A 19465-nucleotide genomic window follows, 5' to 3' on the forward strand; every position below is an offset into this window, starting at 1 on the left:
AAACTCCACCCACACCGTCCCATCACACAGTCCCGGGGTCAGACACAGTGAAACTCCACCCACACTGTCACATCACACAGTCCCGGGGTCAGACACAGTGAAACTCCACCCACACCGTCCCATCACACAGTCCCGGGGTCAGACACAGAGTGAAGCTCCCTCCACACTGTCCCATCACACACTCCCAGGGTCAGACACAGAGTGAATCTCCCTCCACACTGTCCCATCACACACTCCCGGGGTCAGACACAGAGTGAATCTCCCTCCACACTGTCCCATCACACATTCCCGGGGTCAGACACAGAGTGAAGCTCCCTCCACACCGTCCCATCACACACTCCCAGGGTCAGACACAGAGTGAAGCTCCCTCCACACCGTCCCATCACACACTCCCAGGGTCAGACACAGTGAAACTCCACCCACACCGTCCCATCACACACTCCCGGGGTCAGACACAGTGAAACTCCACCCACACCGTCCCATCACACACTCCCGGGGTCAGACACAGTGAAACTCCACCCACACCGTCACATCACACAGTCCCGGGGTCAGACACAGTGAAACTCCACCCACACTGTCCCATCACACAGTCCCGGGGTCAGACACAGTGAAACTCCACCCACACCGTCCCATCACACACTCCCAGGGTCAGACACAGTGAAACTCCACCCACACCGTCCCATCACACACTCCCAGGGTCAGACACAGTGAAACTCCACCCACACCGTCCCATCACACACTCCCGGGGTCAGACACAGAGTGAAGCTCCCTCCACACCATCACATCACACACTCCCGGGGTCAGACACAGAGTGAAGCTCCCTCCACACTGTCCCATCACACACTCCCGGGGTCAGACACAGAGTGAAGCTCCCTGCACACGGTCCCATCACACGGTCCCGTTCCTCACTTGCAGAGCGCACACTGCACGAGTCACATACGGAATGGAGCTCCCCTGGTTCTCATTTTCACTGGTACGTGCCCTGTTGCGCGGTCTAGTCTGATACCCCACCGGGGGTGGAAGGAATGACCACTGTTATCGGTGGTGTTTCCCGGTTAGACCTGCCCATTTGCCCGTGACGTATGTTCACCTGGATTTCTGTTTTTGTTTATTTTTTGGAATTTGCCATCAGCCCGCGGAGGGTTGGAGCCCACAACTGGTCACCGAAGCACCTGTTGTCCGGTGTGGCGGAGAGCGACGAAGCTTCTGTGAATACCAGACCCGCCCCACGGAGCCCGGCTCCCCGGGGCCGAGGAAAGAGGGGGCGGCCCCCCATCCGCTCCACAGTCAGCAGGTGAGTGGGGCTGCTGTGTGTTCCCAGGAGATAAATCTGGAGCTTGTAGGTCTAGTGTGCTCCACTGGCATCTCCCTGTCTCAGTGTTCCAGTTCCTTGCTGCCCATCGAGATGATCCCGTTGCCCACGTTAGGACCACATCCTTCTAAACCTTGCTTATTGAACAGCCCATCTAACTATCTCAAACGTTTCCCCTCTCAACCCCATTCCCCTCTGATGCTCCTGATAATCAAGCTGTGCTTTAAACGTACCCAATGACTTGGTGTCCACAGCCGTCTTTGGCAATGAATTCCACAGTCACCACCCTCTGACCAAAGGAATATCTCCTCTTTTCTAAAGAGACGTCTCTTTGTTCTGAGGCGGTGCCCTCTGGTTGTAGCCTCTCCCCCACTATAGGAAACATCCTCTCCATGCTCACTCTACCGGGCCTTTCCGTGTTTGGTAGGAGGCAATGAGATCCCCTCCGCATTCTTCTAAACTCCAGCAAGTACAGGCCCAGAGCTGTTGAATGCCCTTCGTGTGACATTTCTGCACCATACTCGCGAACCTCATCTGGACCCTCTCCAATGCCAGCACATCCTCTCTTAGATACGGAGCCCGTAACTGCTCGTAATGGTCCAGACGAGGTCCGATCAACTGCTTACGACCTAGACTGAGCCCAATCCTGATGGTCTGCCTGACCCGGAAGAGGTGGGAATGAATCTTGGAGATGACAGTCGGGTCTCTGACCTGGTTGCTCTGAGGGTGACTGACTGATGAAAATGACGTCAGCTTTGTGTGTGGTTCCTCCACAACTGGGGCAGGAACCTGGGGCTCGATGCGTCCTGGGCGATTCCCACTGCCGGCCTCTTGAGCGGAGGTATCAGGAGCCCGGCGTAGAGGAGGAGGAGAGAGCTCGCCGTGGTCCTGCCTAGTGTGTGTCTACCCGTACTGAAGTGTTAACTGCCTGTGGGAGCTTGCTGTGCACAGATACCACCCGCACTCCCGCCTCACAGGGAGGTTCAGGTGAAGAGATCCTGGGCTCGGAAAATCCAAAGACTCCCCCCTCACTCTCACCCCTGCCCTGTGAGTTCCAGTTCCAGTGCTGGGTGGTGGGAGCGAGCTTGTAGAGGGGGTGTTTCGACCCTGGCTGGGAGGGTCTGCCTGCCCCGCTGGCCTGATACAGGATTTCACAGGGGAGCTGTCAAGGGACTAGTCCCACAGAGGACTGACGCCAGTTCACAACGTGTCCCGGCCCTGTGGTGCTGACAGAGCGAGGAATGGGTATGAGGTCAGAGGTAGTGATACTGGAAAACAGTGTAACGGAGAAATGTTCCATTCACTACATACTCTTGTGTCCATACCCCACCCTCTTTCCATCCTGACCATTCCTACCCCTCCCTGTCCATGATCCACCCCCTCGCCCCTCCCTCTCCATCACCCACCCCCTTGCCCCTCCCTCACCGTCATCCTCCCCCTCGCCCCTCCCTCTCCGTCATCCTCCCCCTCGCCCCTCCCTCTCCATCACCCACCCCCTCGCCCCTCCCTCACCGTCATCCTCCCCCTCGCCCCTCCCTCTCTGTCATCCTCCCCCTCGCCCCTCCCTCACCATGATCCACCCCCTCGCCCCTCCCTCTCCGTCACCCTCCCCGTCACCCCTCCCTCACCATGATCCACCCCGTCGCCCCTCCCTCTCCATGATCCACCCTCTCGCCCTTCCCTCTCCATCACCCACCCCCACCCCTCCCTCTCCATCATTCACCCCCTTGACCCTCCCTCTCCGTCATCCACCCCCTCGACCCTCCCTCTCCGTCATCCACCCCCTCGCCCCTCCCTCTCCGTCACCCACCCCCACCCCTCCCTCTCCGTCATCCTCCCCCTTGCCCCTCCCTCAACATGATCCACCCCCTCGCCCCTCCCTCACCGTCATCCTCCCCCTCGCCCCTCCCTCACTGCCATCCTCCCCCTCGCCCCTCCCTCTCCGTCATCCTCCCCCTCTTCCCTCCCTCACCATGATCCACCCCCTTGTCCCTCCCTCACCGTCATCCTCCCCCTCGCCCCTCCCTCACCATGATCCACCCCCTCGCCTCCCCCTTGCCCCTCCCTCTCCATCATTCACCCCCTCGCCCCTTTTTCTCTGCCCCCTCCCACCCCCATTTTGCCCCCACTTCCCCCCAGGGAGATGATGCACACTCTGCACCGTGCGCGAGGAGAGGACACCTCCAGCGCCACATCCTCGGAGGAACAGTACATCCCCATCACCGCCCAGCCCCCTGACAAGGCAGCAGCGTCTTCACTGCCCCGCTCGGGCTCGCCCGAGATCCCTCCCCTGCAAACCCTGTCCCCCGCTGACCCCAAACTGCCCCCCTCCCAGAGCAGCAGCTTTGTGGGGCTGCGCGTGGTGGCCAAGTGGTCGTCCAATGGCTACTTCTACTCGGGGACCATCACCCGCGACTCGGGGGACGGCCGGTACAAGGTGCTCTTCGACGACGGCTACGAGTGCGAGGTGCCGGGCAAGGACATCCTGCTGTGTGACCCCATCCCCGTGGAGACCGAGGTGACTGCCCTGTCCGACGACGAGTACTTCAGCGCCGGTACGTGGCTCCGTTCCGAAGCAGGCTGCGCCACGCCCGGCTTAGAGAGAAACCCGGGCAGGGAACTGAGATTCCAGACCTTTAGCACAGAGGCAGATAACACCACGGTGCAGAAACAAGCCCTTCAGCCCATCTATCATCGACCAGTGCCCTCCCACACCTCTTCCATCCATGTAGCTATCCAAACTTTTCTTGAGTGTGGAAATCAAAGCCACGTTCCACACTCTCTCCACCCTCTGAGTGAACAGGTTCCCCCTCAGCATTTCACCTTTCACCCTTAACCCATGACCTCTAGTTCTAGTCTGAGTGAAAAAAGCCTGTTTGCATTTAGCCGACCTGTACCCTTGTTGTTAGCGTAGAACGGTACGGCACGGCACAGGAACACCCACCATGTGGTACTGAACCAATTAAATTGGCTTCAAATTCCCAACTAAACTAACCCTACTGCCTATACAATGTCACTATCCTTTCACTTCTTACACAATTATCTTCCTTCCTTGTACGTTGTAGCTGTCTCCAGCACCAGCCCTGGCGGCTCATTCCAGAAGCCCACTGCCCCTGTGTTTTGAAAAATCTTTGCCCCTCACATCGCCTTTGAACTTCTCAGCGTCAGTGCGTGCCCCCTGGGGTGAGACGTTTCAATCTGGGAAACCTGCACCAGCCCTCTCGTCAGCGTTCCCAGATCTCCCCTCGGCCTCTGCCGCTACTGAGCAGCCCAGGTTTTGCCAGGCAGGAATGACGGGCTGCAGAGGCTGGAAATTTTGTGGGGGGGGGGGGCGGGGGGTTGGAAGCAGAAAGTGCTGGAAACACTCGGCAGGTCAGGCAGCCTCTGAGGGAGGGAAACCAGAGCCGTGTTTGTGGTCAGTGCTTCTTCATAGAAACCGGGGGACAGTGAAGGTGGTGCAAGTGCGGAGGGAGTACGGGAGGAGAGCGGACAGAACAAGCCCCTTCACCTGAGGTGTTACCCCTCCCTGGACACCCCATACAAGACTGCTTCCCCCCCCCCCCCCTGGCTCCAGCCCATCTAGTTTCATTTCTGTAGAGACTTTTCCCTCCCCCCCCCCCCCCCACTTGACCATCTGTCACCTGCAGGTATCGTGAGGGCCCACCGGAAGGAGCCTGACGAGTTCTTCTACTGCATCGAGAAGGAGGGCGTGCAGAAGTGGTACAAGCGAATGGCGGTCATCCTCTCGCTGGAACAGGGCAACCGCTTACGGGAGCAGTTTGGCCTCGACCCCTGTGAGCCCAGCACGCCACTGGCCATGGCAGCCGACATCAGCTTGGGTGAGCGTGGCTTGATCTCCAGCCCTCCCCCCGTACCCTTCCTGTCGTCCTTGACCACCTGTGTCCTTGGGTGAGCGTGACTTGATCTCCAGCCCCACCCTCCCCCCGTACCCTTCCTGTCGTCCTTGACCATCTGTGCCACAGTCCCAGCAGAACCACCCAAACCGAAACTTCCAAACAACACTAATCATTACTGCATCCTTCTTTAACCTAATCCTTCCTCTCTCTCTCTCTCGCGCTCTTTTCTCATCTCTCCTCGTCTACCCATGTCTCCTCTCCTCCCTTCCTCCATCTCCCTCTCCCGCACCCCTCCTCCTCCTGTCCCCCACCCCCGTCTGCCTTACCCTCCCAACCCCACACCTTGCTCTGCCTCTGCTCTCCCCGCCATCCCCGTCACTGTCTCCCTCTGGCCCCACACCCGCATCCCCCTCGGTGCACCAATCCCCCCATCTCTCTGGCCCTGCTCCCCCATCAGACAGGCCAGGTGAGGAGACCGGGGGAGAAGGGGAGTCAGCTGGAGAGATGCAGAGTGCCAGCGCATGCATGCACACTCACAAACGGAGACTAACCCTCTTCTTCCTCAGGAGGCTACGGAGATCTGGCATGTCCCCGTCAATCCTTGCCAGTTTGTATCGATGCACCATAGGGAGATAGGGAGCACCTGATCTGAATGCACCACGACTTGCTCTGCCCGTGACTGCAAGAAACTGTAGAGAGTTGTGGACAAGCTCAGCGCATGGGGAAAAACCAGCCTCCCCTCCGTGCACACTTCACTTCCTCAGTTAAGCATCCAAGGGAATCAACTACCCCAGTCACCCCAGACATTCTCCCCCCTTCCCTCTCCCATCGGGTAGAAGATACAAAAGTCTGAAAGCACGTGCTACCAGGCTGAAGACAACTTCAGTGCTGCTGTTACTGAGTGGTCTCCTAGCAGACTCTTGGACCTTGCAGTCTATGATCTTGCATCTCACTGTCTGCCCGTACGGCCCTTCCCCTGTAGCTGTGACACTTTACTCTGCATTGTCACCGTTTTACCTTGTTCCCCCTCAGCGCACTGATCTGATCTGTAGCAGTACGCTGGGTGTATTTTTCACTCTATCCCGGTACTTGACGATAAGATTCCAATTCCACCTGTGGTGACGGGGGATTGAACTTGCGCCCACAGATAACCTGGTGGAGGGGAAGCGAAAGCGGCGGAGTAACGTTGGGGCCAGCACCCCGACGAGGAAGCAGGCGGAGAGCCCGAGGGCCTCACCCCTCACGGGCAAGAGAAAGCTCCTCAGTTCAGATGAAGAGCGGTCGCCGGCAAAGCGCGGACGCAAGCCAGGCTCCGGGAAATCCGGTAACGTTTGGTAGCCCAGCTGGGGTTTGTGGGAGCAGTGACTTTGGCCAGTTCGCACAGTGTTCCCCCGTCAGTTGGTGATCGATACACGCTCAGATCAGGCGGTATCTTTGGAGCCAAAGCGAAAGGTTGTGGGGGGGGTGGGGGGAAGAGGGCATGTTGGGAGGTTGGGGGGGGGAAGAGGAAAGGGCTGAAGAAGAAGCAGGAATCCGAGAGGAAAGGACAGTGGACCATGGGGGAAAGGGAAGGAGGAGGGGCAGCAGAGGGAGGAGAGGAGAGGAGAAGGGGTAAGAGGGTCACCTGGGCCAAAAACAGGCAAATGGAACCAGCTCAAGCTGACACCTTAGTGGGCACGGAGGAGTTGGGATGTGAGGTGCCGTCTGATTCCAGTGAGGTTGACGAATGGTTTCTGTGCTGTGTGGTTCTGTGGACGTGTCTGAACTGTGGTGTCCCTCCTGCAGGGAGCGCGAAGCCAAGCATCTTTGCAAGCCCCTCCGAGGGGGACACGTCCAGCGGGTCGGGCCCATCTGTGGAAGCCCAGCACGGACCCCTGCCGAAGAGCCCCACCCTCTTCGTGGGGTATGCCTTCATCCTCACCGCAGCCACTGAATCGGACCGACAGACAAATAAACCCCCCCACCGTGACGGGACGCTCAGCAGTGAGGAGGAGGAAGGTGAGTGCAACTCTTTCTTATCCTCCATCCGAATCCTGAGTGAGGGTTAGGGAAGGGGAGTGTCTGTAGAGCGGGGAACGCGGGGAGCAGCACAGAGGTGCATGGTTGTAGGGAGGGAGAGGGAACACGTACGGAGGGCAGAGAATTGGGTGGTGGGGGAGGAGAGGGTCTCCACAGGATTTTTACACCTTTCAGAACTTTGTATACCTCTACCAAATCTCCCCTTAATCTTCTACGTTTCAAGGAATGAAGTCGTAACCTATTCAATCTTTCCTTATAACTCAGGACCTCCAGACCCAGCAACATCCTTGTAAATTCTCTCTGTACTCTTTCAACCTTGCGTACCTCTTTCCTGTAGGTAGGTGACCAGTCTCCAAATTAGGCCTCACCAGTGTCTTCAACTTCAACATTATATCCCATCTCCTATGCTCACTACTTTGATTTCTGAAGGCCAAAGTGCCAAAAGCTTTCGTTACGACCCTATCTGCCTGTGCTGCCACTTTTAATGAATTATGGACCTGTATTCCCAGAGTCCTTTGTTCTACCCCACTCTCCTCAGTGCCCTTCTGTTCACTGAGTAGGACCTGGTAGGTCCTACCGAAGTACAATACCTCGTACTTGTGTACATTAAATTCCATCTGCCATTTTTCAGCCCATTTCCCCAGCCGGTTCCGACCCCACTGCAAGCTCTGATGGTCTTCCTCGCTGGCCATTACAACCCCATGTCATCTGCAAATTTGCTGATCAATTAACCACGTTGTCCAGATCGTTGATACAGATGTAAAGCAACAACTGACCCAGTACCAATCCCTGTACCACACCACTGGTCACAGGCCTCCAGTCAGAGAGACAACCATCTACTAGCACTCTCTGGCTTCTCCCTCAAAGCCAATGTGTAATCCAATCCTGACGAAGGGTCTCGGCCCGAAACGTCAACAGCGCTTCTCCCTATAGATGCTGCCTGGCCTGCTGTGTTCCACCAGCATTTTGTGTGTGTTGTCTAATCCAATTTACTACCTCATCTTGACTGCAAGTGACTGAACCTTCCTGCGGGACCTTGTCGATTGCCTTTCTAATGTCCATGTAGACAACATCCACTGCCTTGCCTTCAGCATCTTTCCTGGTATCTTCCTCAAAAACAGTTATAAGATGGGTTAGACATGACCTACCACACAGGAAGCTATGCTGACTATCCCTAATCAGTCCCTGTTGATCTAAATACTCATGTATCCAACCCTTTCTTTATCTTCCAATATTCGAATACCTTCCAATAACTACTGATGTCAGGCTCACCACCTATAATTTTCTGGTTTATTTTTTTAAGCCTTTCTTAAACAGCAGAACAACATGAGCTGTCCTCCAATCCTCTAGAACCTCACCTGCCAATAAGGATGATTAGAATACCTCTGCTAGGGCTCCTGTAATTTCTGCCTCCCACAGGCTCTGAGGGAGGGAATGTCTTGTCAGGCCCTGGAGACTTATCCACCCTAATTTGCCTCAGGACAGTAAACACCCCCTCCTCTGATCTGTAATCTGTACAGGGTCCATGAGCTCGCTGCTGCTTTGCTTCATTTCTATAGCCTGTCTTCATCTTCCAAGTAAATACAGATGCAAAAAATCCATTCAAGATCTCCCCATCTGTTTTGGCTCCATGCATAGCTTACTATTCTGATATTCCAGAGGAGCTACTTTGACCCATGCAATCCTTTTGCTCTTAATGTATCTGTAGAAGCCATTAGGATTCCCCTTCACCTTGTCAAAGAAGGTAATATCAAGCCTTCCTGATTTCCTTCTTAAAGTGTTCTCTTGCATTTCTATACTCCATAAGCACCTCATTTGTTCCTACTGGCCTATATCCGCTAGGCACCCCCTTTTTTCTCTTTAACCAGGACCTCAATATCACTTGAAAACCAAGGTTCCCTACACTTGTTGTCTTTACCTGTCATTCCGATAGGAACATACAAGTTTTGTGCTCTCAAAGTTTCGCTATTGAAGGCCTCCCCCTTACCGAGTACACCTTTGCTTGAAAACAGACTCTCCCAATCCACAGTTGCCTGATCCTTTCTGATACCATCAAATTTGGCCATTCTCCAATTTAGAATCTCAGTCTGTGGGCCAGACCCATCATTTTCCGTATTTACTTTGAAACTAATGGCATTTTGATCTCAAGACGCTGAGTGATCACACCTCACCTATTCCTGGTGAACGTTGTGGGCATGCTGTGTTGGTGCTGACACTTGTGACCCACCCCCTTAGGTTAGAACATATGGTCAGAGACTATTAGGTACACTTGTTCACACTCGTTAATGCAAATATCTAATCAACCAGTCATGTGGCAGCAACTCAATGCATAAAAGCATGTAGACAAGGTCAAGAGGTTCAGTTGTCGTTCGGACCAAACCTCAGAAAGTGGAAGAAATGTGACTTTGCGGAATGATTGTTAGCTCCAGATGGGTAGGAGGAAATCACAGGAACTGGTGATTTCCTGGGACTTTCACGCACAACAGTCTAGAGTTTGCAGAGGATGGTGTGAAAAACAAGAAACGTCCAGTGAGCCGCAGTTCTGCGGGTGAAACAGCTTGTCAATGAGAGAGTTCAGAGGAGAACGGCCGGACTGGTTCAAGGTGACAAGAGGGTGACAGGAACTCAAATAATCACGTGTTACAACAGCGGTGTGCTGAAGAGCATCTCTGAATGCACAGCACATCGAACCTCGAAGTGGATGGGTTCCAGCATCAGAAGACCATGCCAGGTTCCTCTCCAGTACCTGATAAAATGGTCACTGAGTGTAGAGTCGGAATCAGAATCAGATTTACTATCAGCAACATGCAGTGTGTCGTGAAGTTTGTTGTTTTGTGGCATCAGTACGTTGCAATGCATAGTAATGAAAACTGTACATTACAATAAGTATATACAGTGCCTATAAAGAGTGTTCCCCCCCCCCCCCCCACCCTGGAAAGTTTTCATGTTTTATTACATTGAATCACAGTGGATTTAACTTGGCTTTTTTGACACTGATCAACAGAAAAAGACTCTTTTGTGTCAAAGTGAAAACAGATCTCTACAAAGTGATCTAAATTAATTACAGATATAAGACACAAAATAATTGATTGCATAACTGTTCTTCCCCTTTAATGTGACACACTAAATCATCACTGGTGCAGCCAATTTGTTTTAGAAGTCACATAATTAGTTAAATGGAGATAGTTTTTGGAGACCCATGAGCAGTCAAGGTGTTTCAATTGATTGTAGCAAAAATACACCTGTACCTGGAAGGTCCAGCCACTGGTATCCTGGCAAAAACTACACCATGAAGACAAAAGAACACTCTGAGCAGCTCCGCAAAAAGATTTTTGAAAAGCTTAAGTCAGGAGATGGATACAAGAAAATTTCCAAGTCACTGGATGTCCCTCGGAGTACAGCTAAGTCAGTCATCAAGAAATGGAAAGAATATGGCACAGCTGTAAATCTGCCTAGAGCAGGTTGCCCTCAAAAACCGAGTGACCGTGCAAGAAGGGTATTCTGCGGGAGGCCACCAAGAGATCTATGACAACTCCGAGGGAGTTAGAAGCTTCAGTGTCTGAGATGGGAGAGACTGCGCATACAACAACTGTTGCCCGGGTGCTTCACCAGTCACAGCTTTATGGGAGAGTGGCAAAGAGAAAGCCACTGTTGAAAAAAACTCGCATGAAATCTCAGCTGGAGTTTGCCAGAAGGCATGTGGGAGATTCTGAAGTCAGCTGGAAGAGGCTCTATGGTCTGATGAAACCAAAATTGAGCTTTTTTGCCATCAGACCATACGCTATGTTTGGCATAAGCCAAACACCACACATCATCAAAAACACACCATCCCTACTGTGAAACATGGTGTTGGCTGCATCACGCTGTGGGAATGCTTCACTGTAGCAGGTCCTGGAAGGCTTGTGAAGGTAGAGGGTAAAATGAATGCAGCAAAATACAGGGAAATCCTGGAGGAAAACCTGATGCAGTCTGCAAGAGAACTGCAGCTTGGAAGATTTGTTTTCCCGCAAGACAATGACCCCAAGCAAAAAGCCAAAGCTACACAGGAATGGCTTAAAAACAAGTTCATGTCCATGTCCTGGAGTGGCCAAGTCAGAGTCCAGACCTCAATCCAATTGAGAATTTGTGGCTGGCCTTGAAAAGGGTTGTTCACTCTTGATCCCCATGCAATCTGACAGAGCTTCAGCAGTTTTGTAAAGAAGAATGAGGAAAAATTGCAGTGTCCAGATGTGCAAAGCTGATAGAGACCTATCCACACAGACTCAAGGCTGTAATTGCTGCCAAAGGTGCATCTACTAAATACTGACTCTAAGGGGGTGAATACTTATGCAATAAGTTATTTTGTGTTTTATACTTGTAATTAATTTGGATCACTTTGTAGAGATCTGTTTTCGCTTTGACACTGAACAGTTTTTCTGTTGATCAGTGTCAAAAAGCCAAATTAAATCTAGTGTGATTCAATGTTGCAAAACAATGAAAGATAAGAACTTTCGGGTGGGGGGGGGGGTAATGAATATTTTTATAGGTAGTGTGTATAAAAATAAATAACTCTTGTGAAAAGAGAGGGGAAATTTCTGATTAAGTGTTCAGGGGTCATTGTCCATTCAGAAATCTGTTGGTTGGGGGGGGGGAGAAGCTGTTCCTGAAAAGTTGAGTGTGTGTCTTCAGGCTCCTGTACCTCCTCCCACAGCCCATGGTGGAGCTGGCTGAGTTTACAACTTTCTACTGCTTTTTTCCCATCCTGTGCAGTGGTCCCTCCATACCAGACGGTGATGCAGCCGGTTAGAATGCTCTCCACGGTACTTCTGTAGAAATTTGCAAGAGTCTTTGCAAGAATTCTCCTCAAACTCCTCATGAAATACAGCCGCCGGTGTGTTTTCGCTGTAATTGCGTTGATATTTTGTTGGGGTCAGGATAGATCCTCAGAGATGTTGACCCCAGAACTTGAAACTGTTTACCGTTTGCACTTCTGGTCCCTCGACGAGGACTTCTCCTCCCTGAGATCCACAGTGAATTCCTTGGTCTGAATGATGTTGAGTGCCAGCTGACACCACTCAAGCAGCTGATCTATCTCGTTCTTGTGTGCCTTGTCGCCCCCACCTGAAATCCTGCCAACAGCAGTTGTGTTGCCGGCAAATTTATAGATGGTGTTTGAGCAGGCGTGGGTGTAGAGAGAGCAGAGCAGTGGGCCCATCGGCTCACATGCTTGAGGTGCACTGGTGTTGACCCTCAGTGAGGAGGAGATGTTATTTCTGATCCGCACTAACTGTTGTCTCCTGGTGGAGTGGGGCACAGAGGAAATGCTGGTAGGACACAACAGGCCAGGCAGCATCTATAGGGAGAAGCGCTGTCGACGTTTCGGGCCGAGACCCTTCTCCCTATAGATGCTGCCTGGCCTGCTGTGTCCTACCAGCATTTTGTGTGTGTGGTTTGAATTTCCAGCATCTGCAGATTCCCTCGTGTTTGGGGCACAGAGGCCCAGGTTTTGAAGCTTGTTGGTTAGTAATGAGGGTATGATTGTGTAGACTGCTGAGCTGTAGACAGTAATCAGCAGCCTGATGCATTGCTATCGTCCTGATGATCCGAGGCTGAGCGGAGAGCTGCATCCTGTTGATTCTGGCCAGGACCAGCTTCTCAAAGCACCTCATCACAGTAGATGGGAGTGTCACTGAGACAGCTCCCCTGCTCTGCTTGTCTCGGGCACTGGTATAATCGTTGCCTTTCTGAAGCAGGTGAGAACCTCTGCCTACAGTAGTGAGAGATTGAAGATGTCCATGAACACTCCTTCAAGTGGGTTGGCACTGGTTTTCAGAGCCCAAGGCCTTGCACGGGTTCACCTTGTTAAGATGTGCGGACTTTGGCCTCTGAGATAGAGATCACAGGGTCACCGGGTGCTGCAGGGATTCTTCCTGAGCTGGGATGTACACCACCACCAGGATGAAGGTGGGAATCTCCCTCAGCAGATCCTTGATCCCAGGTCCTTAGTGCTGGCGATTACAGTACAGTTCTGCCAAATGTCGGGGGCTTGTTATGTTGGTGCTGGAATGTGCAGCAAATCTTGCAGTCTGCCCCCCCCCCCCCCCCCATCACATCCTTGGGTGTGTTGGCTGTTGACACATTTCACGGTGTTTCGATGTACAGGTCACGGATAAATCTGAATCTAAATCGAACAAGGCAGCTTCACTGGAAAGAGGGACGGGTTCTGAAATTGAGGGAGGGTTGGCTCAGAGAGGAGATGGAGCGTTGGATGTGTTTATAGCAAGAGGAGACGTGAGGAGACAAGGTAGCCGGGGGGAGCAGGAAGTGAATAGTAAATGACTTCACAGTTTTCCTCCCTCTACGGTGGGCGATGGTCTGGGATCTAACTGTGTCACTGTTTGACCCTAGAGTACGTGGAGACCGCAGCCTACAATAAGCAGTACACAGAGTCCCAGCTTCGAGCTGGCGGAGGATACATCCTTCAGGATTTCAATGAAGCCCAGGTAAGAGGGGCTGAGGATGGGTGGTGCTTGTGTCTGTCCTGAGCCAGGGGGTGAGGGGAGCTGGGTGAGCAGGCAGCGTGCAGAAACCCTGCCCCGGCACCCTTCAGCCCACAATGCTGTGCTAGGCTAATTAAACTACACAGTGTTCATATCCCACCATTCTCTGCCTGTCTAAAATCTTCTTAAGCACCTCTGTGATACCTGCCTCCGCCACCAATCCCAACCGCGCATTCCAGCCATCCACCAACCTCCGCGTATAAATTTTTCCCCTCGCATCTGGAGATCCGGGTTCTACCCACCTCCCAAAACTGAGGGGGCTGGTGGGTTAATTGGCTGCTGTAACTTGCCCTCAGTGTGTAGGTGAGGGGTAGATTCTGAGAGTGGTTATGGGAATGTGGGGATTTGGCAGGGGTATAGGTAGGGTTAATCCAAGCATCATGATGAAGAAGTACAAGGTGGCAGGTGATGGGTGAATCTGGGAGAGGAGGAAGGCTGAATACAGAGAGAAAGGGCTGGAGAAGGGGGAATTTGGTAGGAGAGGGCAGAAGACCATGGAAGAAAGGGAGATGGGAGGAGCATCAGAGGGAGGCGATGGGCAGGCAAGGAGATAGGGTGAGAGAGGGAAATGGGAATGAGGGATGGTGAAGGAGGGTGGAAGGACCGTTAATGGAAGTTTGAGAAATCAATGTTCACGCCATCAGGTTGGAGGCTACCCAGATGGAATAGGAGGTACTGCTCCTCCAACCTGAGTGTGACCTCATCCTGGCAGTAGAGGAGACTGTGGACCTGGTACCCGGCCTCAATAATTTCTCTTTTGACTCCTCCCACATCCTTCAAACCGAAGGTGTAGTCAAGAGCACCAGCCGGAGCACGGGTCGGAGCTATCCCTGCCTTTCCATGTTTCAAGCCTACACCGGTATCGCTCCCCGACTCTTCCTACACTACATCGACTACTGCGCCATGCTGAATTCGTCGACTTCATCAGCTTTGCCTTCAACTTCCAACCTGCCCTCAAATTTACCTGATCCATTTCCGACCCCTCTCTCAGTTTCTAGTGACAGTCTATCTACTGATATCTTCAATAAACCCACTAACTCTCACAACTACCTGGACTATACCTCTTCCCACCCTGTTATTTGTAAAACCGCCATCCTCTTCTCTCAATTCCTCCATCTTCACCACATCTGCTCTCGGGATGAGGCTTTTCATTCCAGAACAACTGAGATGCCCTCCATCATCAACGCTGCCCTCACCCACAACTCTTCCATTTCATGCACATCTGCCCTCACCCCCTCCTGCCACCACCACACCAAGGATAGGGTTCCTCTTGACCTCATCTACCACCCCACTAGCCTCTGTGCCCAGCACATAATTCTCTGTAACTTCTGCCATCACCAACAGGATCGCTCCCTATGTGACTCCCTTGTCCACTCGTCCCTCCCCACCAATCACCTCCCCTCTAGTGCTCCACCCCTCTCCTTTTCTTCCATGGTCTTCTGGCCTCTCCTATCGGATTCCCCCCTCCTCCAGCCCTTTATTTCGTTCACCAATTAACTTCCCAACTCTTTACTTCACCCCTCTCCTTCTCCTGGTTTCACCTACCACCTTGTACTGCTTCCTCCCCTCCCGCCACCTTCTTACCCTGACTCCCCCCCCCCCCCCTTCCCTTCCAGGCCTGATGAAGTATCTTGGCCTGAAACGTTAGCTCTTTTCCACAGATACTGCCTGACCCGCTGAGTTCCTCCAGCATTTTGTGCATGTTGCTTTGGATTTCCAGCATCTGCGGATTTTTTTCACGTTTGTTAATGCAAGCATGTTTTTTCTCCCCATGGAGGCTGGCTGAGACTCGAATTAGGGGTCATGGGTTATTAGTAAAAGATGAAATATTCAGGAGGAAGTGTGGGACTTCACCCAGAAGGTGGTGAGAGTGTGGAACGAGCAGCCGCAGAAGTCCTGGGTTTTGGAGAAATGTGGTTAGGTACATGGATGGGAGGGGTGTGGAGGGTGACGGTCCAGGTTGAAGGGACTAGGCAGACTAGATGGGCTGAAGGGCCTTTCTCTGTGCTGTAATGCTCTATGAATTTGGTAATGTGTGGGTCAGTGTTTGTGGGTGGTTGGTTAGTAAGGACTCGATGGACGGAGTGGTCAGCCGTGTGATGTCCCGCAACAAAGGAGGCTAAGATATAGGAGAAGAATTAGGCCATTTGGCCCATCGAGTCTGCTCCACCATTTCATTAAGGATGATTTAAAATCCCTTTCAACCCCATTCCCTGCCTCCTCCCTGTAACCACCCACACCCATCAATCTCTGCTGCTTTAAGTATATTCAAAGCCCCCACAGCTGTCTGTGGCAATGTCCACAGCCTCACCACCCCCTGACTAAAGAAATTCCTCCTCGTCTCTGTTCCAAACAGACGGCCCCCTATTCTGAAGTTGAGCCCTCTGGTCCTAGATTCTCTCGCTATAGGGAACATCCGCTCTATCAATGCTTCGGGCCAAGACTGTTGGTGGAGATTATTTTGGTATTATTTTATTTCAGTAGCAGGGGCGCTGTTTTGATTTTCGTGCCGTGTGCCTGGTGTGTTTCAGTGCAAAGCTGCCTACCAGTGCGTGCTGATCGCCGACCAGCACTGTCGGACAAAGAAATACTTCCTGTGCATCGCCAGCGGAGTTCCCTGCGTGTCCAACCTGTGGGTACGCGACAGCTGCCTCTCCAATCAGCTGCAGCCTTACAAGAACTACCTGCTTCCTGCTGGGTACAGTGTCGAGGCAGACCGCATCTTGGAGTGGTGAGAGGGCACAATTACTCTCCCGCTCAACCGAAACTGTACTCACTGCCCAGCCCCGGTATCCCGCTGCTCGTTGCCGTGGCACTCCTGCACTCCCTCGGGTGTTGGAAAACACCAGCATCTCAAAACCAAACAGTTTAAACCTTTGTCAGACCTCGACCTCCCCCCACCCCTCCCGATGTATTTACTCCCGTTCGATTCTTCCGTCTCCTCTTCCCCCGCCCCTGTAAATGGTTTAGTACCCTCCTCTGCACCCCGACGCCCCCCCCAACTCACCGACCCATCCCTCTGCTCCGTGACCCCCCCTACCCCAGTCAGCTTCACGCCCTCCCCACCCCGCCCTCTGCAGTCCCTCATCGCCGCCCCCCCCCCCCCACGTGCACACGCGGCCACTCACTGACTCCTCCCTGATTCCCCAGGCACCCTCGCACCACCCCTTTCAAGAACATGAAGATGCTGCTGGTGTCGGATCAGCAGGAGAACTTCCTCAGCCTGTGGCCGGAGATCCTGATGATGGGAGGGGCGACGTCAGTCCGACAGCACAATCCCACCACTCACGGCAAGGGTGAGAGCATGTCCCCAGCCCTCAGGGGTGGGGGCGTGGGGTGTGGGGGCTGTGGGGTCACATTCATCCTGATTTACAGGTCTGACACAGCTCCCTCCACTCCGTCCCATCACACACGTCCAGGGTCAGACACAGAGTGAAGCTCCCTCCACTCCGTCCCATCACACACTCCCGGGGTCAGACACAGAGTGAAGCTCCCTCCACACCGTCCCATCACACACTCCCGGGGTCAGACACAGAGTGAAGCTCCCTCCACTCCGTCCCATCACACACTCCCGGGGTCAGACACAGAGTGAAGCTCCCTCCACACCGTCCCATCACACACTCCCGGGGTCAAACACAGAGTGAAGCTCCCTCCACACCGTCCCATCACACACTCCCGGGGTCAGACACAGAGTGAAGCTCCCTCCACACGATCACATCACACACTCCCGGGGTCAAACACAGAGTGAAGCTCCCTCCACACCGTCCCATCACACACTCCCGGGGTCAGACACAGAGTGAATCTCCCTCCACACCGTCCCATCACACACTCCCGGGGTCAGACACAGAGTGAAGCTCCCTCCACACTGTCCCAACACTGAGTCTCGGGGTCAGACACAGAGTGAAGCTCCCTCCACATCATCCCATCACACACTCCCGGGGTCAGACACAGAGTGAAACTCCCTCCACACCGTCCCATCACACACTCCCGGTGTCAGACACAGAGTGAAGCTCCCTCCGCACCGTCCCATCACACACTCCCGGGGTCAGACACAGAGTGAATCTCCCTCCACATCGTCCCATCACACACTCCCGGGGTCAGACACAGAGTGAAGCTCCCTCCACACCGTCCCATCACACACTCCCGGGGTCAGACACAGAGTAAAACTCCCTCCACACCGTCCCATCACACACTCCCGGGGTCAGACACAGAGTGAAGCTCCCTCCACACCGTCCCATCACACACTCCCGGGGTCAGACACAGAGTGAAGCTCCCTCTCCACACCGTCCCATCACACACTCCCGGGGTCAGACACAGAGTGAAACTCCCTCCACACCGTCCCATCACACACTCCCGGGGTCAGACACAGAGTGAAGCTCCCTCCACACCGTCCCATCACACACTCCCGGGGTCAGACACAGAGTGAAGCTCCCTCTCCACACCGTCCCATCACACACTCCCGGGGTCAGACACAGAGTGAATCTCCCTCCACATCGTCCCATCACACACTCCCGGGGTCAGACACAGAGTGAATCTCCCTCCACACCGTCCCATTACACACTCCCGGGGTCAGACACAGAGTGAATCTCCCTCCACACCGTCCCATCACACACTCCCGGGGTCAGACACAGAGTGAAGCTCCCTCCACACCGTCCCATCACATACTCCCGGGGTCAGACACAGAGTGAATCTCCCATCACACACTCCCGGGGTCAGACACAGAGTGAATCTCCCTCCACACCGTCCCATCACACACTCCCGGGGTCAGAAACAGAGTGAAGCTCCCTTCACACCGTCCCGTCACACACTCCCGGGTTCAGACACAGAGTGAAACTCCCTCCACACTGTCCCATCACACACTCCCGGGGTCAGACACAGAGTGAAGCTTCCTCCACACCGTCCCATCACACACTCCCGGGGTCAGAAACAGAGTGAAGCTCCCTCCACACTGTCCCGTCACACACTCCCGGGGTCAGACACAGAGTGAAGCTCCCTCCATGTTGTTTAGCCCACCTCGTACTGCTACCACCGCGGCAGCGGCTGTTACAGCTCAGGGCCCGTTGCCTTTGCTGGGGGCATCCTGAGTCACCCCCCCGCTGAACTTGGCTGCTGTAGCCACTGGGCTGACAGGTGTTTCTCCTTCTCTGACCTTGCAGATGTCCCTCTGGGGCTCTTCGACATCGTGGTGACCGACCCGTCCTGCCCCCTGTCGCTGCTCAAGTGTGCAGAGTCGCTGTCCGTGCCGGTGGTCTCGCAGGAGTGGGTAATCCAGAGCCTGGTGACTGGTCAGAGGGTCAGTCAGCACAGCCACCCCATGTACAAACACACCTACAAGCCCAGCTAAAAGGAGGCCCTCCACCCATCGCTCCCCCAACAGCCGATCTGTTGTGCCGCTGTTTTACATTTTCAAAGCTTTTATCTGTCTGTGTTTGTAACTGCATGTATGAAATGTACATAGTTTTATTGGTTTCATTTTTATTAAAAAAACAACAGAATAAACTGTGAGGTTTCGCCGCCTTTTTGTCAGTTTTACATTTTTTTTATTGAAAGAAAATCTGCTTGTGATTTACTCAAAGTAACAGCCGGCAGGTTAAAGGTTTGAACCTCTGGTGCCTTAGGGCTGTCATAGCCGGGGAGGGGTGGGGTAATGGGGACAAACCCCCACTGCCTATTAAATGCTCCCAATGGCGAGTGTCTCAAACAGCCTCTGACAGCCAAGCCCAGCTCCTGGCCTTCAC

General features: G+C 53.6%; 1 protein-coding gene across 1 annotated transcript in view; it reads left to right on the forward strand.

Annotated features, from left to right (window-relative positions):
• Nucleotides 1-19226, forward strand: part of tp53bp1 (tumor protein p53 binding protein, 1) — an 87868-nt gene extending 68642 nt beyond the window's left edge. Inside the window, 9 exon segments of the mRNA XM_073025806.1 lie at nucleotides 1133-1294; nucleotides 3452-3867; nucleotides 4960-5151; nucleotides 6317-6493; nucleotides 6955-7167; nucleotides 13576-13670; nucleotides 16259-16458; nucleotides 16878-17023; nucleotides 18884-19226. Of these exon segments, the coding sequence (XP_072881907.1) occupies nucleotides 1133-1294; nucleotides 3452-3867; nucleotides 4960-5151; nucleotides 6317-6493; nucleotides 6955-7167; nucleotides 13576-13670; nucleotides 16259-16458; nucleotides 16878-17023; nucleotides 18884-19071 (1789 nt within the window). The 3' untranslated portion in view covers nucleotides 19072-19226.
• The last annotated feature ends 239 nt before the right edge of the window (nucleotides 19227-19465 follow it).

Source organism: Hemitrygon akajei, chromosome 21 (assembly GCF_048418815.1).
Source record: "Hemitrygon akajei chromosome 21, sHemAka1.3, whole genome shotgun sequence".
Taxonomy (NCBI): Eukaryota; Metazoa; Chordata; class Chondrichthyes; order Myliobatiformes; family Dasyatidae; genus Hemitrygon; species Hemitrygon akajei.